This window comes from Colletotrichum karsti, assembly GCF_011947395.1.
Source record: "Colletotrichum karsti strain CkLH20 chromosome Unknown Scaffold23, whole genome shotgun sequence".
In the NCBI taxonomy this organism is placed as follows: domain Eukaryota; kingdom Fungi; phylum Ascomycota; class Sordariomycetes; order Glomerellales; family Glomerellaceae; genus Colletotrichum; species Colletotrichum karsti.
Window position 1 is genome coordinate 164,359 of NW_024065923.1, and position 18,893 is coordinate 183,251.

Genomic DNA, 18,893 nt, shown 5'->3' on the forward strand with positions numbered 1-18,893 from the left:
AGCCCTTAATAGCCTCAAACGTTAAGCAATGTGCCTTGGGCTTGGCGACTGCTGATGTGCCAAAGAGTCTACCTTAAAATTGAAACTTGGAATCTGCAGATCTGGTAGCTCAGAAGGGGGGAGGTAATCGCGAGCTACGAGAACTCTGACTTGTAAGATTTCTCATTGAGAGGAATATCATGTTCAAATGATGGCTGCGAGTATTCTACGACTGTTTCGACGATTGCGACACGCAACTGAAGTCCAAAGATATGAAAAGATGATTGGTAAGTCTTCAAGTTGAGAGCGTGAGACGATGAGACCTCCAAACTCCGTACGACATGAACAGCAAAACCTATAAATAGCAGCGTTCCCTTTGCGGACGAACAGCAGAATCTACAGCGCATCAGGCTATGTTCAACGTACCCGACGACATAGTCCGTGCCGTTGACGTCGGAACATTAATTCCAAACACCCCTGTAGAAGGCCACTGTGACACGATGCTTTTAAAGCCATTACTACTTATATACCGTCGCTCAGCCGCGTCTTCGTTCTTCGACTGTCCCGGGGTATGCGAGATATGTATAAACCCCATAACGCGGGTGGAGAGGGGAAATATCGGCGTTGCGAGACTTGAATCTGATGGTGCCGCGGCGCATATCCTGAGCCTGTTTCTCTTCGAATCGATGCTCACTCAGATGGAGACGATGAAGTATCCTGTCTGGGCGATGAATTTCGGTGGAGGTCGGACTTTATAGGGAGAATGGACGATGTGCAAGATCTCATTCGACATGCCTAATCAACGAGCACGCCATAACTGAGGCGTCCAAAGGCCACATGGCGTGGTTGTTTATTAGGCATGTGGAATGAGGTATCGAGATGAAGGAACTGTGGCGTTTGGATCATCTAATTGATGCGAGAGGGATCGCTTTCGAGGACGGTGGGGTACGACGTAGGTATTAAGTATCATGAGTGTCTGAGGCTGTTCTTCTGTCGACAACAGTGCCTTGGCCGTCCGTCTCGATTGATCAAACTCGAGGCTTGACGAGAAGGTTGCTTGGTTTCGGGGACACAAGTTCTGGAAATACCTCTAGACTTTTTGCAACTTCACATCAAACGTTAGTAGACTGTGTATGCTTTCCGCTGGTGTCTCTCAGCCCCGTCGTCTGTTGAGTATTGCTCGTATCCTTCGAAACTTTCCACTGACCTTTCGGCTGACATAGGTTTGCTCTGTGACTGTCGAGGTATTATGGGTGAAATGAGCGCTCTCCATTGTAATCCGGAAGAATTCGAAACACATGTGTTTCGCTGTGGAAAGACTTCTGGTTGATGCGCGTGGGGTACTTTTATAGACCGATCAATCTTTCAGCGAGAACGACGATGGGCAATTTTACGAAGACGAGGAGATCCCCGAATCAGAGTATATATTAACGCAATGTCTCGGGGTGAGTGTTCCTGCAGCAAAAACGCATGCATGTGGCTTTTGAATTTTGCCCTGTTCACGGTCCTGACTCTAGGGTTGGGAAAGAGGTCTGAGAGGTGTTAGGACGCATAAAGCAAGTTCTACTGTGGATCTTTCTGGGTTCTGCGGGCTGAACACCGGTTTCCTGTTGACGTCTCTCCGCTCTGTTAGCCGTTGAGTATTCTTCATATTAGACTTCCATCTCTTACGAACATATCAACGAACGGAAGGTTTCTCAGTGCATACAGCATTTGGATGTACGATACCGCATCCCATGACTACATGTATGCGATCATCATCAAGCAATCTAGTGAGCTTGGTAAGACGAGAATCTATCGTGGGTGGAGCAGCTGACAAGCGATCTGTGTGCCGTAATTATATTCAGAGAACAAACGCCTCTTCAGAAGAAAGCATTCTTACCGGTTCCGGGAGTCTTGACGAGCGTGTGGCTGGGAGTTGATGCGGAGGTCTCTGAGGGTATATATTGTTCGTGTTCCCTTAGGACAGTACTGTTTCTGCACAAATGCTGTCCGAAGGTTATCATCTTGAGCATTCGAGGTCTTCATGCTTGTTCGGCTTGGAGGAAGGTCTTCTAGACATATTAGTGTGTAGTCTATGCTATGTGCATAGCTTTTGAGGAATGAGAGTCTGTTTTCTCTTTTATGTCTTCCAGTACTATAGTCCGTTGAGTATTCTTGGTATCAACCTCATGCTTTGCAATAGGTCTTGAATGATCTATTTATGTCTTGCGAGATAGGTATGTCGATATGGTCTACCATATTTCTTGGTCCATCCATGAAACGTCAACACAATGCAGTTCGAGGGTGATGGAGACCCATTACAATCTGTGCGCTGGATAAGAAGTAGCTGATAAATCGTCGCAGAGCCCGAGTAATCCCGCAGCGTACCACTGGAAGAGACTCCGAAAACGGTCTGATTACACGGGATCAAGAATTTGTTCATCTAGCAGCCTTGAGAATCTCACTGACCTTATCTTACATTCAGAACTCCTCGTAATACACGCCGTCGACATCATGTTTGAGAAGCACACACAAGACAACAGGTATCCGACGAGGACATGTAGACGTAAAGGTCAAATCGTCTCAATAGACTGAAAGAAACAGCGGTCACACTCGAAAACTTCAAATTCTGTACGCTAAAATACCATAAAAGATTCATGCCCCAAAGAGGAGACAACATAGTTCAACGCAGTCCTTCCCTACAAACATAATCACTAACTTTGTTCGGTTTTCACCCCAAAGCTAATGTTACTCTATCAGATATCAGTGAACAAGTCCCCAAAGCAGCAAACAGAGACTCTCACCTAAGGAGTCCACCCCCAAACGTTCTTGATATCACCGCAAACATTAAGCGGGGCTTCGTTCTGCTCAAAGACAAGATCGCAGACTTGGTTCTTGGGAGGCGTCGTCCAGCAGGCGTAGTTGCCGCTGAAGTCGATGCAGATCGTAGCGGCGTATGCGTCGCCACCACCGCCGCCCTGGTGAACTTGGCAGTCTATTTACGACTGTTAGAAACCTGAATGTTGCATAGCAGACTCCGTGAGAGTATTTTTCTCACCCTGGTTGATAGTAGTGACGACTGGGAGGTCTCGCGTCCTAGACTCCCACTTCCACTTGGAGGCGTCGTTCGCGTCACGGCTGAAGACGAAACCGTTGCTTGCGTCGCGTCCTCGAGGCTCCTGGGCTTGACCGCAGAAATCGGCGACTACTGCGGGGATGCCGACAGCGAGGACAGAGAGGAGAGTGGAGAACTGCATCTGTGTGGAAGGTTAGCTGGTGGTCTGGTAGAGATTGGGGGTGGTGTTACCTTGGTGTCAAGTGAGTGTTTGATAATGAAAGTAGGAAGAAAGAATGTTGAGAACGATGGTGGTTTGGAGACGAAGCTATTTGGTTGATGATGAGATGGGATGTTACGATCATCAGTGTCGCGCAGCAGCATACTTATAGATCTCTGAACACACGGTTGAGCTGGAGGCATCATGAGATGATGTTAGAACAACAAGTCACGATTACTCAGATCCAAGAAGCTTTGAACCTCAATCTAAGTCGTGATGCCGATCGCACGCTTGCGGGCTCCATGCAATCTATCATCGGAATCCGAGACCGAGAAAGTTGTTTACTAAACTATCCCGTTGGATGTGAAAGATGAACAGACATGATTCTGCAATACCTCGTCTTCGGATCCGGCGGTCTGCCCTACTCCATATTCTTTGATGATGTCGTCAAACCTAAGTAGATTGAGTGGCTCGACCTCACGGAATAGCGCGACCTCACGGAATAGCGCGCCGTGTCACAAGTGGCCCTACGGAACCAAGCGCTCGGCACCCGAGTCATAGGGCATCACACCGGGACATGATCTTCAGACCCCGTAGTTCGCATGCAATAACCATAAATAGGATGACAGCTCAAGCCAAGAGTTGGGACGATCGCGCAGAACCGCGCATTATTATTCCGATCTCCGCCAAGCAGCTTGGGTAATCTATTCGAGTCCACGTTCTACACTACGACGCAGACTCCAGCTCGCAGCCTATGACCCGTTTAAAAACAGTGCTCGCCAAGTCCTTCGCCTCTTGTTCCGAAACCAGGCCGGCAGCGCCCTTCTCCCACGTTATGTCCGTGATGTCCGCGGCCGCTCCCCCATCGGACGACGTGGAATTGCCGTCCGAGACCGAAAGCTTGGCCTTGATCTCGAACTGCTCGTGCCCCGTCCAGCTCCGGTACACGTGGACCACGAAGTTGCCCTTGTCGTCGGGGCCGTCCGCGCACGACATCCAGCGGTCCTCCATTCCCTTGGGCGCGTAGCCGTTGAGGAGCTTGACGGTGTCGCTGGGTGATAGACTCAGGTGCCACTGTGCGTTTGCGGGATTGCTGATGGGTTTGACGTCCCAGGTCGAGTTATTGGCCCGCTGGCTGGGCGTTGAGGGATGCGATGAACTGTCCATGACTCTGTAAGGTTTGGGTTGGTGGATGATCAGATGACGGGGAGTCTCGGTGAAAGTGCGAGAGATGGAGAGAAGTTGAAGTGATTTTTGGTTAGATCGTTTTGGTTTACTGACAAATTCCGTGGACCTCGATACGATCAATGGTTATATAAAGTTGTGTGTACCTGCGAGTTGCTGGCAGTCAGCCTGGGAAGTGTTATATCTGAAACCGAGAGGCCAACATTAGCTCAAGTCTACCTAACCTGAGACCCTGGTTTTCCGCAAAGAGACAACTCCATGTCCGCATGGAGCTGTCGCGGCTCGTTCGGGAGGGAAAAATAAACTCGAGCAGGTATTGGGATCTTCTGATCTGCAACTCTAATTGATGACTGTGGGGTTTATGCCTGCGGCTGTGCCGAGTCCCGCCGGAGCTGTCCATCTTCAGACGCCCGCGAGACAACATCTCTACCGACAACTGCATTTAGTTAGCTCAAGTGCAATGGAAACGACATGTAAGTACCTTGAGGGCTAAATGAATCGATGTTGAGAAAGTATGGCCGACAGCTTTCTCTTGGCTATGGTGGTCATTTGACGGGATCATCATGCATGCAAATTAATTGCACTTCAGAAACCTTTTCAAGGCTGACATAGTCGTACGGGGTCTATTTCCGACGCCCAGCCGCGGAACCCGTGGATTAGTCAAGTCTCTAATGTCTTGAGTCGATATCACGACTGCTAGCCAATTCAACTCAGGCCGTGATGGCGAGAAGGATATAAGTCTGGAGGACTTGTCCTTCTTCTCGTATCGTGACATTACTATCTCTCATGGTCTTATAGCTTCACATTCTTTTATAAAAAGTTACTGGACAACAGTCACACGTTCTTTACAACTTCACTTGATCGCATCCTAACAAGCTTCAAAATGGCTGGACATCACCCTCTTGTCTTTGGGTTCTTCCTCTTCTCTCTGTGGTCACTGCTTTGCAACGCCGTTGACCTCTACCGTGCCGACTCCCGTCCATACACCACCATTCAAGCCTCCAAGGGCTTCTTGCCCAAGGGCCAATCTACCTTTGGAGTAGCAACTCCGGACACTAGCCTGTGGAACCACGTCAACGGAGCCAGCAACGGCTTCAGCAAGGACGAAGACGGCTACGTCTCCACCACTTCGGACCCGGCCCTGGCCGAGCGCTGGGTCACCCAGTTCCTCAACGGCAACGGCTACATCTACCGCATCCACTCAGCCCCCAACATGATCGACTGCCCGGGCACCCTCGGAAAGTACAACCCGTACCCCGAGGAAGCCGAGTTCGCAGCTCTCGGCGGCATCAAGGACAACCAAATCATCGGATGGACTCCCGTCAGGAACGGCGTCAAGGGCAAGGAGGAGCTGAACCCGTTCTACTCCAAGGCTATCTACGGAAACATGGGCACTGGTGGTATCCAGCCGAAGCTTGCTGCTTTCCCTGCTGGTCACCCTGCCTGGAAGGAGGCTCCCTGGGCCGAGTTCAGCAGCTGCTCGAAGAGGCGCGCGAGGGATCTCTTCCGCAGGCAGTCTTGCGGTGGACTCAAGTCTAACCAGGAGTACGCTGCGGAGTACCTTGAGTACGTTCAGGCCGTTTGCCCTGACTGCCAGTAGATTTCTGGCCCGATGTTGGTTTTGGATCACCGCGGCGATGGTAGTTCTTGTGCCGTTTGAAGCTAAGAGAGACTCATGTTCCACGCAGTCTTTCCACGCTCTCCCCGTCATGCGACATAGTTTCGGAGGACTACAGTTTAGAAGATTGACTAAAGGTAGCTTAAGCGCTTTTCATACACCAACTGAGATGCATCCTCCAAAATCATTGTCACGTAATTCTTCCACACGGGGTTGCCGCCAATTCAGGCTTCCGTGCTTTGACATGCTGACTGTCTTGCCGTGTCGTCAAGACCTAACGCTAATATTGCTCAGTATAGTTCGTTGAAATCTCCCGTCTTTACTTTTGAACTATATCGGTCGGATCAGATTGTTGCATCACGTTGTATACATAATTTTGAATTGCACATGTGATAGATTTAGGCAATTTCATGTTGTCGTGTGCCATGCCACATGTCGAAATAAAATGCTGACATCCAAATTTCTTGGCGGTATTGGTTTGCCCGGCTATGATGCCTTCAGGATTTGGCGCCCGTGACGAGACAGAATGGAATCCTCATCAGTCTTGGCAACGCCATCCATCCCATTGACAAGTGCTCAACGCCTCCGGATCCTCTCAACTTCTACGCACCTCAACCTCATCGAACCCGTTAATTGATAGGCCATTGCTGGACTGGAATCACGACTACTTCGTATGGAGGCGTGTCCTCCGACCCTCCCATATGTTCAGTATTTGTCGCTCCATACAACGAAGTAACTCTTCTGATCTTTAGCTTGAACCAATGCGTCACACCCAACAAAAAAAAAGCATGCAATTATCTCCGAACTTTTGACTTATGAGGCTGGTTATTGTTGATTATGGGTTCCATTGTACACCATCTGAGAATAACTCTTTGCCCCTTGTCGCGTGACGATGAAGCAAAGCTTCGGAGTTCAGCCTCACTACTCTCAATAATCTGACCATCACTTGCTGCCCAGCAACTAGTCGTGGCATGCGCAAACATCATGGACCTGACAGCCGCCATTCCGTCATTTGAGGCTCGAGTGAGAGACACCAACCAAAGTCGTCGTCATCGCTATATGATCAGATACCCAAAGGCGTGAATGCACCTCCGCCGGTCAAGAGTTGGTTCAACTGCAGTCAGGATCAATCAATTTTGCCATCCGTTCTCGACCTCGCACGTTTCGACGCACGACACAGAGGTCATCCGAGCCTTTGGGACTGTCTGCCACAGAGCCCTGCAGCCCGCACGGTGGGCATGCAATCCCGTTCCGTTTCCGAGACAACCGCTTGGCCGGAACCGATCTCTTTCATTTGGATTGTCTGCGGATGCCCCGGCTTCCCGGCAGCAAAGAAACGCGACTGGTTGAATGTTGTCAGAGCGTCTTCTGCGCGCTACTTGAACGAGTGCCGACGTGGCGCGGGTTGGTGTGAAGGGGATCATCCCGGTTAGTCATGTTAGCGCGGATCTCTCTCCCCCAACCACCGAGATTACCTTCTGAAGCCGACCTGGGGCCGCTTGAGATTGGGTTACATTCTTTTACCTTACTTGAGCAAACTAATTCTGTCGATGCTACTTATCAGCCCTAGGACTGGCCCCTGTAGATCTTCTGTTTTTGAGGCATTGGTTGAGAATTAAGCGTTTCTGGCATGAGACTTCGACAAGTTGTTTCTACTATTTCATTTACGAAATCCGATGTTTTGCTCTGCCACAATCGTATTGGTCGAAAGCTCGGACTCGGAGCACACCCGAGCCGCCGCACAGCCCGTGGTGGGAGCGGCAAACCCCTGGGGCTGATATGCCAGAGAGAGAACAGAAGGTTGATGACTCGGTTCGGACGCGGAGTAAACATGTCATTCTGTGGCACTTCTCGTGCAGTGCTGACAGTTTCTTGGTGTCTGATTTCTACATAGACGACCGCCTTCTTCACCCATTCTAGCGCCCTACGGACGTCCGCTTCGATGTTTCAGGGTCACCGGTCGTCGTTGTCGTTCTCGGTTTGGCGACGACACATGCAATTCCATTCTTGGAGCACCGGGATTGGTAGTTGAGATGATGCTTTTGCACCATTGATAGCTGCATTCTGCATCGTTTTCCTATTTCCGACGGAGTTGACTACTCGACCCGAACTTTTGAACTTTGAGCTTTCTTTGAGTCAGACGAAGGATTTTGGTCAGATATGGTTCTCGAGTGGTCAGTTCACGATTCCAGATTTAGTTGGCCGCGTGTGTGTAAGCGCACGAACGAACTATAACCCTTAGCACATTCGTATCAAAAACGCTCCCGCTACACCCGCTCTAGTCCCAAACGGCGCCTTGCCGTTCAGGTGAGCCCCCTTTGTGTAGTCTTTTGATCATGTAAGATCAGCATGGTTCGATCCGATGACGGTTGTTGACATTAACGGCTATGCCAGGCACCGTATTTGACCTCCACCTCACAGCTCATCTTATCCAGATACCTGGAAGGAGGAAAAAGCGTGTGATGGACAGCCCAGGTCTCGGGAACTTTCGAATTTCTGCCACCCGTATTTGTAAACATTGTCAAATGTTCGTATCTGGCTTTCTCAGCCCGCAGACAGAACTTACCGACCAGTTGGTGGTGATCGTCCGGACTCTCAGGCACAACACACGTACACGGCACTACTGGGTACTTGAGCTACAGGGACTACGCATGTGGCTGGCGCCATTCTTAGACCGTGGGTGAGAAGCTAGCACGGAAGCAAGAGTCTTCCGCACTAGGTCCGATGTCGATCAGGCCAAGTTTGTTGCTCTCGAATTGGTTAACGTCCAAACGTGGTTCCCGAAGCCGACTTGCTGGGATGACGATCGACTGGAGAGGCCATGATGCCGGGATGCCGCAGGCGAGCTTGTCTACCGTCGTATCTGTATTCGAGTTATGATGAACCCGAGCCCTCTTATCACAGATATATAGCTCAAACATGCTCAGCTTCTCTCTTGGCTTTCGAATCTCATCATCATTCACTCGCTCAAGCTTTTGACTACATTCTTTACTTGTATTCTTTTCTGACCGGCCCCGGTTAGTTGCCAAAATGGTAGCCATCAAAGACGTTCTCAAAGGTGGCCTAAACTGGCTGTTTACAATCCAAGCGGCCCTGGACCAACACAAGACCAACGGGTACAGTTTCCATATGCAGATTTTCCATCAGAACTTCCACTGACAGTTTCTTTAGTAACTGCGTCCTTGGAACTTTGCAAGCCCCCAAGCTTCCAAACTTCTTGAACAACAATCCCCTTCCGAATGGATTTCCCTGGGGCCCGCTCACTGTCGATGGTACCAACCCGTACAAGCAGTGGCCCAACACCGGTGTCGTCCGGACGCTCGACTTCACCATTAGCCGTGGAGTCATTGCACCTGACGGTTATGAGCGCAAGGTTCTCTTGGTGAACGGCGCTTACCCCGGCCCGACCATTGAGGCCAACTGGGGAGACTGGATTCAGGTCACAGTCCACAACAACATCGAAGACAACCCTGAGGGAACCTCTTTGCACTGGCACGGATTCAGACAACAGAACACCCAATGGGAGGATGGTGTCCCGTCTATCAGCCAGTGCCCCATCGCTCCCGGTAAAAGCCACACCTACAAGTTCCAGGTACGTTCATGCAGATCCAGAAAGTGTTCATGGAGCTACTTCCACCGGCTTCCACCGAAGCTTCAACTGGGTTTCTTCATTGAATACTGACATTCTATATCAGGCTACTCTGTACGGCACCACGTGGTACCACTCCCACTACTCCAGCCAGTATGCGGGTGGCGTGCTTGGGCCTATGGTTATCTACGGACCGGGAAAGAACAACTACGACATTGACGTTGGTCCGGTCATTCTTTCTGGTATGTCTTCCACTGGCAACAAGCACTGCATTGCCCTAATAGTCGGCACGCAGATTGGTATCACAAGCAATACTTTGACATCATCGAGGACATTCTTACGCCCAACGCTAGTGGTTTGGTCTTCTCTGACAACAACCTTATCAACGGCAAGAACAACTTCAACTGCTCTACTGTGGCTGCTGGAGACAAGACCAAGTGCACCAACAACGCCGGTATCTCAAAGTTCAAGTTCCAAACCGGCAAGACCCACCGTCTTCGCCTTATCAACTCCGGTGCCGAGGGAACCCAGCGCTTCTCCATTGACGGACACACCATGACCGTCATCGCCAATGACTTTGTCCCAGTCGAGGCCTATGACACCAAGGTTGTCACTCTTGGCATCGGCCAGCGAACTGACGTCCTTGTCAAGGCCAACGCTGGTAACTCCAAGAGCGCTTTCTGGATCCGCAGCAACCTCACCAGCTGCAGTCTTGCCAACCAGCCTCTTGCCCTTGCCGCCCTCTACTACGACCAAGCTGACCAGAACAAGGCACCCACGAGCAACGCCTGGAATGTTCCCGACCCCGGCACCTGCACCAACGACGACCTTGCCTTGACCAAGCCCGTCATGAAGCTTACGCCGCCTACCCCTGCCGTTACCCAGACCATGGAGATTCAGGTCACCCGTAACGCCTCTGGAATCGTGCAGTGGAAGCTGGCTGGAGAGGACTTCAGAGGGGACTTTAATAACCCTACTCTTGTCCAGGCAAACAAGGGAAATTTGACGTTTGATGCCGACTGGAACGTTCAGAACTATGCGAACAGCGGCAGCGTTCGCATCGTCGTCAGCAACAACAGCCCTGCTGCGTAAGTGACCACGTTTTCCTCCTCCAAGGCTTCAACTGACCATCATCTAGCCATCCCATGCATCTTCACGGTTTCAACATGTACATTCTCCACGAGGGCGATGGGCTGACCTGGGACGGAACCATCACGAACCCCCAGAACCCTCAGCGTCGTGACGTCCAGCAAGTCCGCGCCAATGGCCACATGGTCATGCAGTTCGACGCCGTCGAGAACCCCGGTGTCTGGCCTTTCCACTGCCACATTGCCTGGCACGCATCCGCTGGTCTCTTCTCTCAGCTCCTCGTCCAGCCTGACAAGATCAAGCAGATCCAGATCCCCTCCAAGATCAACCAGGTTTGCCAGGACTGGACTGCCTGGACCAACCGCAACGTCCCCGATGTCATTGACAGCGGTCAGTAATTACATACTTGTACCTTCTTGTCCATATGTATCGTTCTGTTCTGTACTTTAACTTTGCACTTTTTCAAGTCTTTGGCGGCATGGCATTTTGCATGAGGCGGGGCATTTGTGTTTATTTCTAGCAGGTAGAATTCACATCAGATTATACCTCAACCAACCGAGTTCATTCCAATGGCTGGTATAATTCTATCTGCCATTTATTGCACAAAGTCTAGTGTGTCACATAACTTGAGTGGCACTTGAAACTGAGTAACGGTTTACTGAAAAGAGAGTGTCATTATCCTGTTTCGGACTCATACGGCGAAATCTCAAATCAAGCAGTGAAGCTCATTTACTTCCGCACCCAAACTTCACTATGCCTTGACGTCCGATGGTACACTTATGTTACATTGATATTTCCATATTCTCCAGCTTGATTCGAAAAGAGCACTGGGCTATTCGTTCTCATTCGTCAGAAAGGTGAAAGTTGCGGACTTTCACTTCTCCTGTGATGCTCTCACGGCTTCCATCACCTCAGCCACCGCATTCCTGAACAGAAGCATTGCGTAAACCTCATGAAACGAATGCACAAAGCCTGGAGCAGCCTCCTTGTTTTGAGTAGGATTGCAAGAGAAGCTTTCGTAAGCAATCCTTACGGAACTCGGTCGAGTACTGTCGCGCAAGACGCTGAATCTGTGCGCTCCCGAGAACCAGCCTTCGTTATTTCCGTAAACAAAGTCGATGCTGCTAGTTTCACGGCTCTTATCGTCGAATTCGATATCACGCTTTTGAAGCTGGATGTCGCTGACTTGGAAAGCACCAAAGAGTAGTGAACCGAGGGCTGGAAGTCTTTGACGCGAGATGTCCGAGGCTGTCCACAGTCTATCGTCGCTGGTCTTTGGACCAAGACCTGGAAACGAGCTTGATCAGAACATTCTTCCTTTACATTGTTGAAGTAGCTCACTCTCGAATGTTACGAAATCTCTTCTGAGACTTGCCAGTACAATTCGTTCTGGAGCAATCACCTTGCCACCAAAGAAGCCATGCACAAATGCTGACAGTAGCAGCTCGTCCGTAAAGCTCTTTGCAGTCAACGGCAGCTGCAAGTCAATGTGTCTCTGATCGCCCCTTGACGTGTGATTCCTTGGATTGACCAGACTCATGGTTGGCGATTGGCGAAATGGTTGTGATATTCGATCTTCACTGAAAATTTGACGTCTTTCTACTACTTGAATCTGGCTGTAGACTTCCCATACATACTTGGCGGCTAGGAAGCTCGGGACAGCTATCGCAACGCCAAAGATGTACTTGCTGCGTAATAGTTGTGAGCTCAACCCCATTGCTAAAAAGAATTGATTGAAATATTGTTAACAAAAAAACAAATATAATGGGACTTTCTGGCAGATGTCCTATTTTCTTATATGATCAATGAGTCAAACTCTCTGGCATCAGCATCTGCAGTCACGCGACAGCTCAACGCGTGTTCTCCCGTTCAGTCCGACTTCGCCCGCAGCCCTGTGTACTTTGGCTTTGACACTATGGTTATTGCGAACGTCTCCGCGGCGCTGACTGCGGCGTATTTCCTGATAATCCATATTGATTCTGATACTGATGAAATGGAATCGCTATCACGTGTCTATTTATGGATTTCAACTTCCGGGGTTCAAGCGTCATGATTCTAAGACTCCGGCAGGCAGTCCGGCACCTCACGGGTAAGTACTTTTCCGCCGATCGGTGGTCCCCGGACCTGGACCCCGCCCCCACTAAAGAAATATCCGCAGCAACTCGGCCGCCACTCGCCGCCAATCTCTTCTCCAACAGAACGCCGATGCACCCTGGGTGAGGGTGTGATATCGCCGTCGGTCTCAGTCCCGCGTTCAACGTTTTTCCGACAAAATCGGCCGAAGTGGTCAACGTCCTGTGTTAGCGACATGCTATGCACACGGGACTTTGAAGGTGCTGAACGTCCAACGATGTGGCGAAACGCCTCCGTGGACTTTACCTGACTTGTCTGAATCCGAATAGCTTTTTCTTTCCTTGCAGAATAGTCTGAAAAGTTATGTCAACTGCACCTCTCTCCGTTCCAATATCTGGAATGCCAGCCCGCCCAGCCCCCATCAACACCTCAGACCCTGCGGAGTCGAGTCTGGATACCACAACCATCGAGTCTATGTCGTCGACACCATGGCAGGGGTTCATGCCGCGGGTCCAGACCTACCACCGAGATGCATCCATTGCACTCGTTGGAATCCGCGGCACAGGCAGGTCAACTTTGGCGGTAATGGCCTCCAGCGCGTTGGGATTCCGACTTCTGGACGCAGACCAGCACTTTTTTCAGGTCACGGGTCTTTCTCGCTCGGCCTACAAGACCCAGAACGGCGCCGCGGAGTATCGACGCGAGGAGCTGAAGCTGATGCGATCGATGCTCTTTGAGAACCCAACCAGAGCAGTCATCGCCTGCGGACCGGGAGCTGTGGAGGGCACAGGACAGGCTTGGCTTTCTGAATATGCCCAGACGCACCCGGTGATATACATATTACGAGACGCCGACGAGATCAAGAGACATCTCCGAGTTTGGGATGCCGACGCCATCAAGCGCCTCATTCATCTTAGCGGACCAACGCATCGGTCTGTATCCAACTTCGAATTCTACAACATCTCCGACAGCTATGGCCAAACCGCGGAGCAGACTTCAATGTCAGGCCAACAATCCCCGAGATCACTGGCACTAAAGCGCGTCGAACACGACTTCCTCGACCTCATCTTCACCATCACCGACCGCGACCGTCAAGGCCAGAGTTTCTACCCACCTGGTCACAGCGACGCATCTCTTATGCCGGAATTCAGGCCTTTCACATACTCTCTGACATTACCCATACTTTCTGTGGATGCTGCAGGACCCAGACTTGGCGGCATCAACACGACGGCTGATGTGGCAGAGCTTGTTATTTCGCTCCAGGAGATGCGAACAAGATCACTCAATTTCGACGACCCGTTGGCCAATTTCATCAGTCGACAGTACTATGCTGTCAAGAGATACACTCGCCTTCCGATCATCCTCAATTTTCAACTGGACGATGCGTCAAGTAATCCGGATATCACCTATTATCTCCGTCTTGTGAATCACGGCCTGCGTCTCGCACCCGAGTATTTGTGTGTAGACTTGAGTTGTGAGGAGGCCGTCTTGCGAGACATCATGTCTTCTAAGGGAACGAGTAAGGTTATGGGACACTTCACAGATGTCTCCGTATCGGAGGGAGGTTGGGACAATCCGGCGCTCAAACAAAAGATACACCTTGCTGAACGTCTGGGATGCGACATTGTCCGGGTATGCCGGATAGCGACTTCGACGACGGACAACTTCGCGGCCAAATGCTTCGCCCAAGGAAAGCCCGGAGAGTTTAAAATACCGGTCATTGCATACAACACTGGCCGTCTGGGCCGGATGTCCTGTTATCTAAACCAGACCTTCACGCCAGTCACCGACCCTCTTCTAAGATCCATCACGCCATCATCAACCACGGAGGTTCTTTTGACAATACAAGAGGCACAAAAGGCTCTTTACTCGTCTTTTCTCCTCGATCCGATGTACTTCGGTATCTACGGCACCAATGTCCTGCAGAGTCTGTCGCCAGCTATGCACAACGCCGCTTTCGCGTCTTGTGGCATGCCTCACGAATACAAGACATTTCAACATCCGACAGTTAACGACTTGAGGCATTTGATAGCTGACGAGAACTTCGGAGGCGCCAGTATCACGGCCCCCTTCAAAAAGGAAGTCTTCGCCCTGGTTGACTTCACCAGCCCGGAAGCACAAGCTATCGGTGCAGTCAACACTTTGATACCGCTTCGCTCTGCAACTATCCACTCGTTACTCGACAGGAACAGGTCCGGACCGGTGGCCGCCCTGTACGGTGATAACACGGACTGGATAGGCATTCACACGTGCATACGCCAGAACCTATCACCCATCAATGGCGTCAAAAGACGAACAACGGCGCTCGTTTTGGGAGCAGGCGGCATGGCGCGCGCTGCGGTGTACGCTCTGCTTCGGCTGGGAGTCCGCAGCATTTTCATATATAATCGCACAAGTCATAATGCACAGGAGATGATTAGGCATTTTGAAGGATATCATTCCAAAAGCAGGAGAGGAAGCCCGTCTCAACCGGGTTCCGGAGAGAGTCTCGTTGGCTCACCTGATATGGATGTTCCGTCGTTGAAAGCTCTCCAGTCAAAGACAGATCGTTGGCCTGAGGACGTTGATCGACCTACCATAGTCGTTTCCTGCATCTCCACTCCCGAGGAGAACGGTCAGTCATCTGTTGACCGTACCCTACCCTCAGAGTGGCTCTCTAGTCCGACTGGAGGCGTCGCTATTGAGGTCAGTTTCTCCCTAGAAGACGCGCAACTCGTCATCACTAACGATGGACACAGCTATCATACATGCCCCTAGAATCACCATTCCTAAAGCAAGTCAAGGAGATGAGTGAGCATGGATGGATTGCCGTTGACGGTCTCAAGGTGCTCCCCGAACAGGGAATAAGGCAATTTGAGATATTCACTGGTAGAAAGGCACCGGGAAAGGTGATGAGAGACCAGATTTTGAAAGCGTATAAAATAAGGGGCGGCAGCGGAGCGGAATGAAGGTCCCGAGATGGGCAAAGACTCCCAATGTTACTGTGTATACCCTAGCCATGAGATGCGGCAAGAATGGAGTGGTGCATTGGAACGGAGCATAGGTTTACGTTGCATTACCTTGGTGCGCGGTGCGTGGTACTCAAATGCGTCATGCGACCGCTGATATGCGTTGGCGATCCTTCTTCTACGGTAGGCAGATACCGTCAGAAAGATCTCCTTGATAACGAACGCCTTGCGGGAATTTGATTGGTTTTTCTTGATATACTCTACCAATCATAATTCACACATCGAACCTTTGAAAGGACTCAATTCCTTATCAAGGTTAAATGAAGAACAATGATTACATTCGCGCCGGCGGCAGAGCTCTCTTCCGTTGCTAGATAGGACTCCGCTATTGGGTTGTCCAGCTTCTCTTTCTGTCGAGGCGGAATCTGCATTCAACCTACCTCAGCCACGATTCATGTTGAATATCAAATCAGATATCATTCTCAAATTACTTATGTGACTTGATTCGGCGGTTTGCAGTCATATCCAGCGCACGAAACCTTACAACCTGTGCCCAGTCGACTCAACTATGGAATCGCATCAACGTAACCCAGTTAAGCCGAAGAGCTTCTTCATTTTTGGGCACAACATATCTCACACCTTGTCACCAACATTACACAACACCGGATTTAAGGACCTCGGCCTTCCTCATAACTATCAAATCCATCAGACAGTCAACGTGGACGAGACTGTTGAAGATGTAATCAAAAAGGACGATTTTGGTGGAGCTTCGGTCACATTTCCACACAAGCTCCAGATCGGGAAGCTTCTGGACCGTGTTAGTCCGTTCGCTGATAAGATCGGAGCTGTCAATACCGTCATCGTTGAGGACGATCCGGCATCCGGGAAGCGCCTTCTGGTCGGAGACAATACCGACTGGCACGGGATCAAAAGATGCATTGAGAAGAGCGGCATTGAAGACCTGAGATCGTCTGCGGCTCTGATTCTTGGGGCTGGTGGTGCTGCTCGTGCAGCCTGCTTTGCAGTCCAAGAGATCGGGATTTCCGAAGTCATTGTTGTGAACAGAACCGCCTCGAAAGCGCGCGACATGGCGGCGAAGTTCCCGAGGATCTCGACGGTTCATGTCTTCGAGAGCCTGGAGGCTGCTGTCTTGAGAGTACAGGAGGGCGCAACGAAATTACCAGTTCGAGTAGTGATAGCCTGCGTTCCGGCGGACGATCTGACCGCAGAGAAAGTTCCTGCAGCGCTGTTCTCGGGGGCCAAGTCTGGGGTTTTGGTGGAGATGGCGTATCGGCCACAAGTAACTGGCATGATGTTCGTGGCATCTCTTCATGATGGTTGGAGGGTTTTCAAAGGCGTCGACGTACTCGAGGAGCAAGCTTACGCACAGTTTGAGCTGTGGACTGGAAGAAAAGCCCCGGTTGAGGTGATGAGGGCTGCGATGCAGGCGAAGATCAAGGAGAACGAGCGCGCCAAGTCTTCCATGTAGATCAATAGAAATATCGTGTAGTCTCAAGGCGGTCTCAGCCATGCTTTCAATAGATGCTTCGGACCTCCAGCAATAAAAGCTTAAGAGACAAAACCACATGATGCGTCTGAAGTTCTTTTGAAGTTGTCTCGGCTCTGCTCAAGCAAGATTAACATGTCACAATTTGAGAGCGAATGTTACTTTATAGGCCAGGAAATGCGAAAGATTGTGATTTTAAAAATGTCTAAACTTCAATGTCTCTGCCCTCGAGCCAATCCTTTGCCTGCCAGTACAGAAGATCATGCTTCTCTAGATTCTTTGTTCCAACATGACGGCGGTGACCTGGCATATCCAGCAAAACCTTGACACCCATTGTGAGCTCTTGAAAATAGGAAAGATACTTGTAGCCAGGCGGGTATGTTGCCAACTTCTCCTCGTTGATTTCGGGAAATTTAGCTGGGTTTGTCGGTATCACCTTGTCCTTTTCATACCAATGCCTGACCAAGCGCGCACCCCAGCGATCATCCACCTTCTCGAAGAAGAAGCAAAACCGGCAATCAGCCTCGACATCAAATTCTGCACCATCAAATTCGAATCGTTGTGTAATAGTCGCTTTCAGCTTTGTGACAGCCCGGCGGCCGTCTGGGTCGATATCGGTGGTGCAGCCGTGGCATCGGTGCATGATGAAGGCCCCTTTATCCATGCCAGCTTTCGAGGCTGCGATGAAGTCGGTGAAAGGAACTCGGCCAGACCACGTCGTGTAGACATAAGCGCCAGGGTGAAAAATGGACTCGAAGTTTTCCCATTCGCAGGCATCTCTGAGATCCCACAATGGTAAGCCATTATTGTATCTACGTGCGGGGTCAATTTTCATGCTGGGAACGGTTACCTGTACGAAGGCCATCCCTCTGCAAGTTCTCGCAGCTTAAGCCGCTCTATTACCAGATGATCTGGTCCATTATTTCGAATGGCTGTCCCAGGGCGCGAGCCTGCTGGGAGGCTGTGAAGGTCCACCATACTGGCTTGTGGCTGTTCTGTTTCGGGATTGATGTGTGCGTAAAGAAAGACAGAGTTGATGGCAAGTTCATGAAGAACAACACAATAATATCAATAGAGGTTATTGGATGCCCGGCTTAAAGCTAATCTTCTGAATACCGATATTCATGTCAGCCCGCGAGGCGTCATACACTATTGCTATTGACGAACATCGGATGAAGCATTTGCCGGTCTTTCAGCGCGGGGCATTGGCGCCATGTTCCCCGCGTTCCAAGCTCTGGGGAGAGGAGTCGGGGTAAGAACCAATATAGCTTGTCTTCGGTAAATGATTTCGGAAGTCTCATTGATAGCAGGCATCTCCAAGTGACATACAAACGATTTGACCTATGCCCGGGAACACTTTCTGTACCGAAACCCACTTGAAGCAATGGCCGCACTGACGACTGAGCGACGTAAAGCGGCAAAGATCTTAGCCGCCAATTCCTTTTACGGTTATCTAGGTATTATTCGCATCTTTCATAATCATTCTCAATGACGTGAAAACATGACGAGGGGCAATCACTAAGGACAGTAGCAACATGATAACAAGACAAATTACACCATCAGAGACAACATCATAGTCTTCTTGATGGCTATTTAATTCACGACAGAAATTAAGCTCTTAGAATGGGTTCTGGGCCTACCTCGGTAT

The 18,893-nt window shown here is 50.4% G+C and overlaps 6 protein-coding genes across 6 annotated transcripts; 3 read left to right on the forward strand and 3 right to left on the reverse strand.

Annotated features, from left to right (window-relative positions):
- Positions 1 to 2,765: 2,765 nt before the first annotated feature.
- On the reverse strand, positions 2,766 to 3,218 carry CkaCkLH20_07323 (uncharacterized protein; the record flags this gene model as incomplete). Its single annotated transcript, XM_038890040.1, has 2 exons — positions 2,766 to 2,956; positions 3,020 to 3,218. 2 exons carry the CDS (start codon positions 3,216 to 3,218, stop codon positions 2,766 to 2,768), a joined length of 390 nt encoding a protein of 129 aa, XP_038744518.1.
- Positions 3,219 to 3,962: 744 nt separating this feature from the next.
- Positions 3,963 to 4,403, reverse strand: CkaCkLH20_07324 (uncharacterized protein; the record flags this gene model as incomplete). Its single annotated transcript, XM_038890041.1, has 1 exon — positions 3,963 to 4,403. One exon carries the CDS (start codon positions 4,401 to 4,403, stop codon positions 3,963 to 3,965), a length of 441 nt encoding a protein of 146 aa, XP_038744519.1.
- Positions 4,404 to 5,304: 901 nt separating this feature from the next.
- On the forward strand, positions 5,305 to 6,021 carry CkaCkLH20_07325 (cholera a subunit; the record flags this gene model as incomplete). Its single annotated transcript, XM_038890042.1, has 1 exon — positions 5,305 to 6,021. One exon carries the CDS (start codon positions 5,305 to 5,307, stop codon positions 6,019 to 6,021), a length of 717 nt encoding a protein of 238 aa, XP_038744520.1.
- Positions 6,022 to 9,069: 3,048 nt separating this feature from the next.
- Positions 9,070 to 11,115, forward strand: CkaCkLH20_07326 (laccase 2; the record flags this gene model as incomplete). Its single annotated transcript, XM_038890043.1, has 5 exons — positions 9,070 to 9,155; positions 9,211 to 9,631; positions 9,735 to 9,870; positions 9,924 to 10,716; positions 10,767 to 11,115. 5 exons carry the CDS (start codon positions 9,070 to 9,072, stop codon positions 11,113 to 11,115), a joined length of 1,785 nt encoding a protein of 594 aa, XP_038744521.1.
- A 2,074-nt stretch (positions 11,116 to 13,189) lies between these two features.
- On the forward strand, positions 13,190 to 17,227 carry CkaCkLH20_07327 (quinate pathway repressor protein; the record flags this gene model as incomplete). Its single annotated transcript, XM_038890044.1, has 3 exons — positions 13,190 to 15,475; positions 15,529 to 15,580; positions 16,452 to 17,227. The coding sequence occupies 3 exons, from the start codon at positions 13,190 to 13,192 to the stop codon at positions 17,225 to 17,227; spliced, it is 3,114 nt and encodes a 1,037-aa protein (XP_038744522.1).
- Positions 17,228 to 17,450: 223 nt separating this feature from the next.
- On the reverse strand, positions 17,451 to 18,080 carry CkaCkLH20_07328 (pathogenesis associated protein pep2; the record flags this gene model as incomplete). Its single annotated transcript, XM_038890045.1, has 1 exon — positions 17,451 to 18,080. One exon carries the CDS (start codon positions 18,078 to 18,080, stop codon positions 17,451 to 17,453), a length of 630 nt encoding a protein of 209 aa, XP_038744523.1.
- Between the last annotated feature and the right edge of the window lie 813 nt (positions 18,081 to 18,893).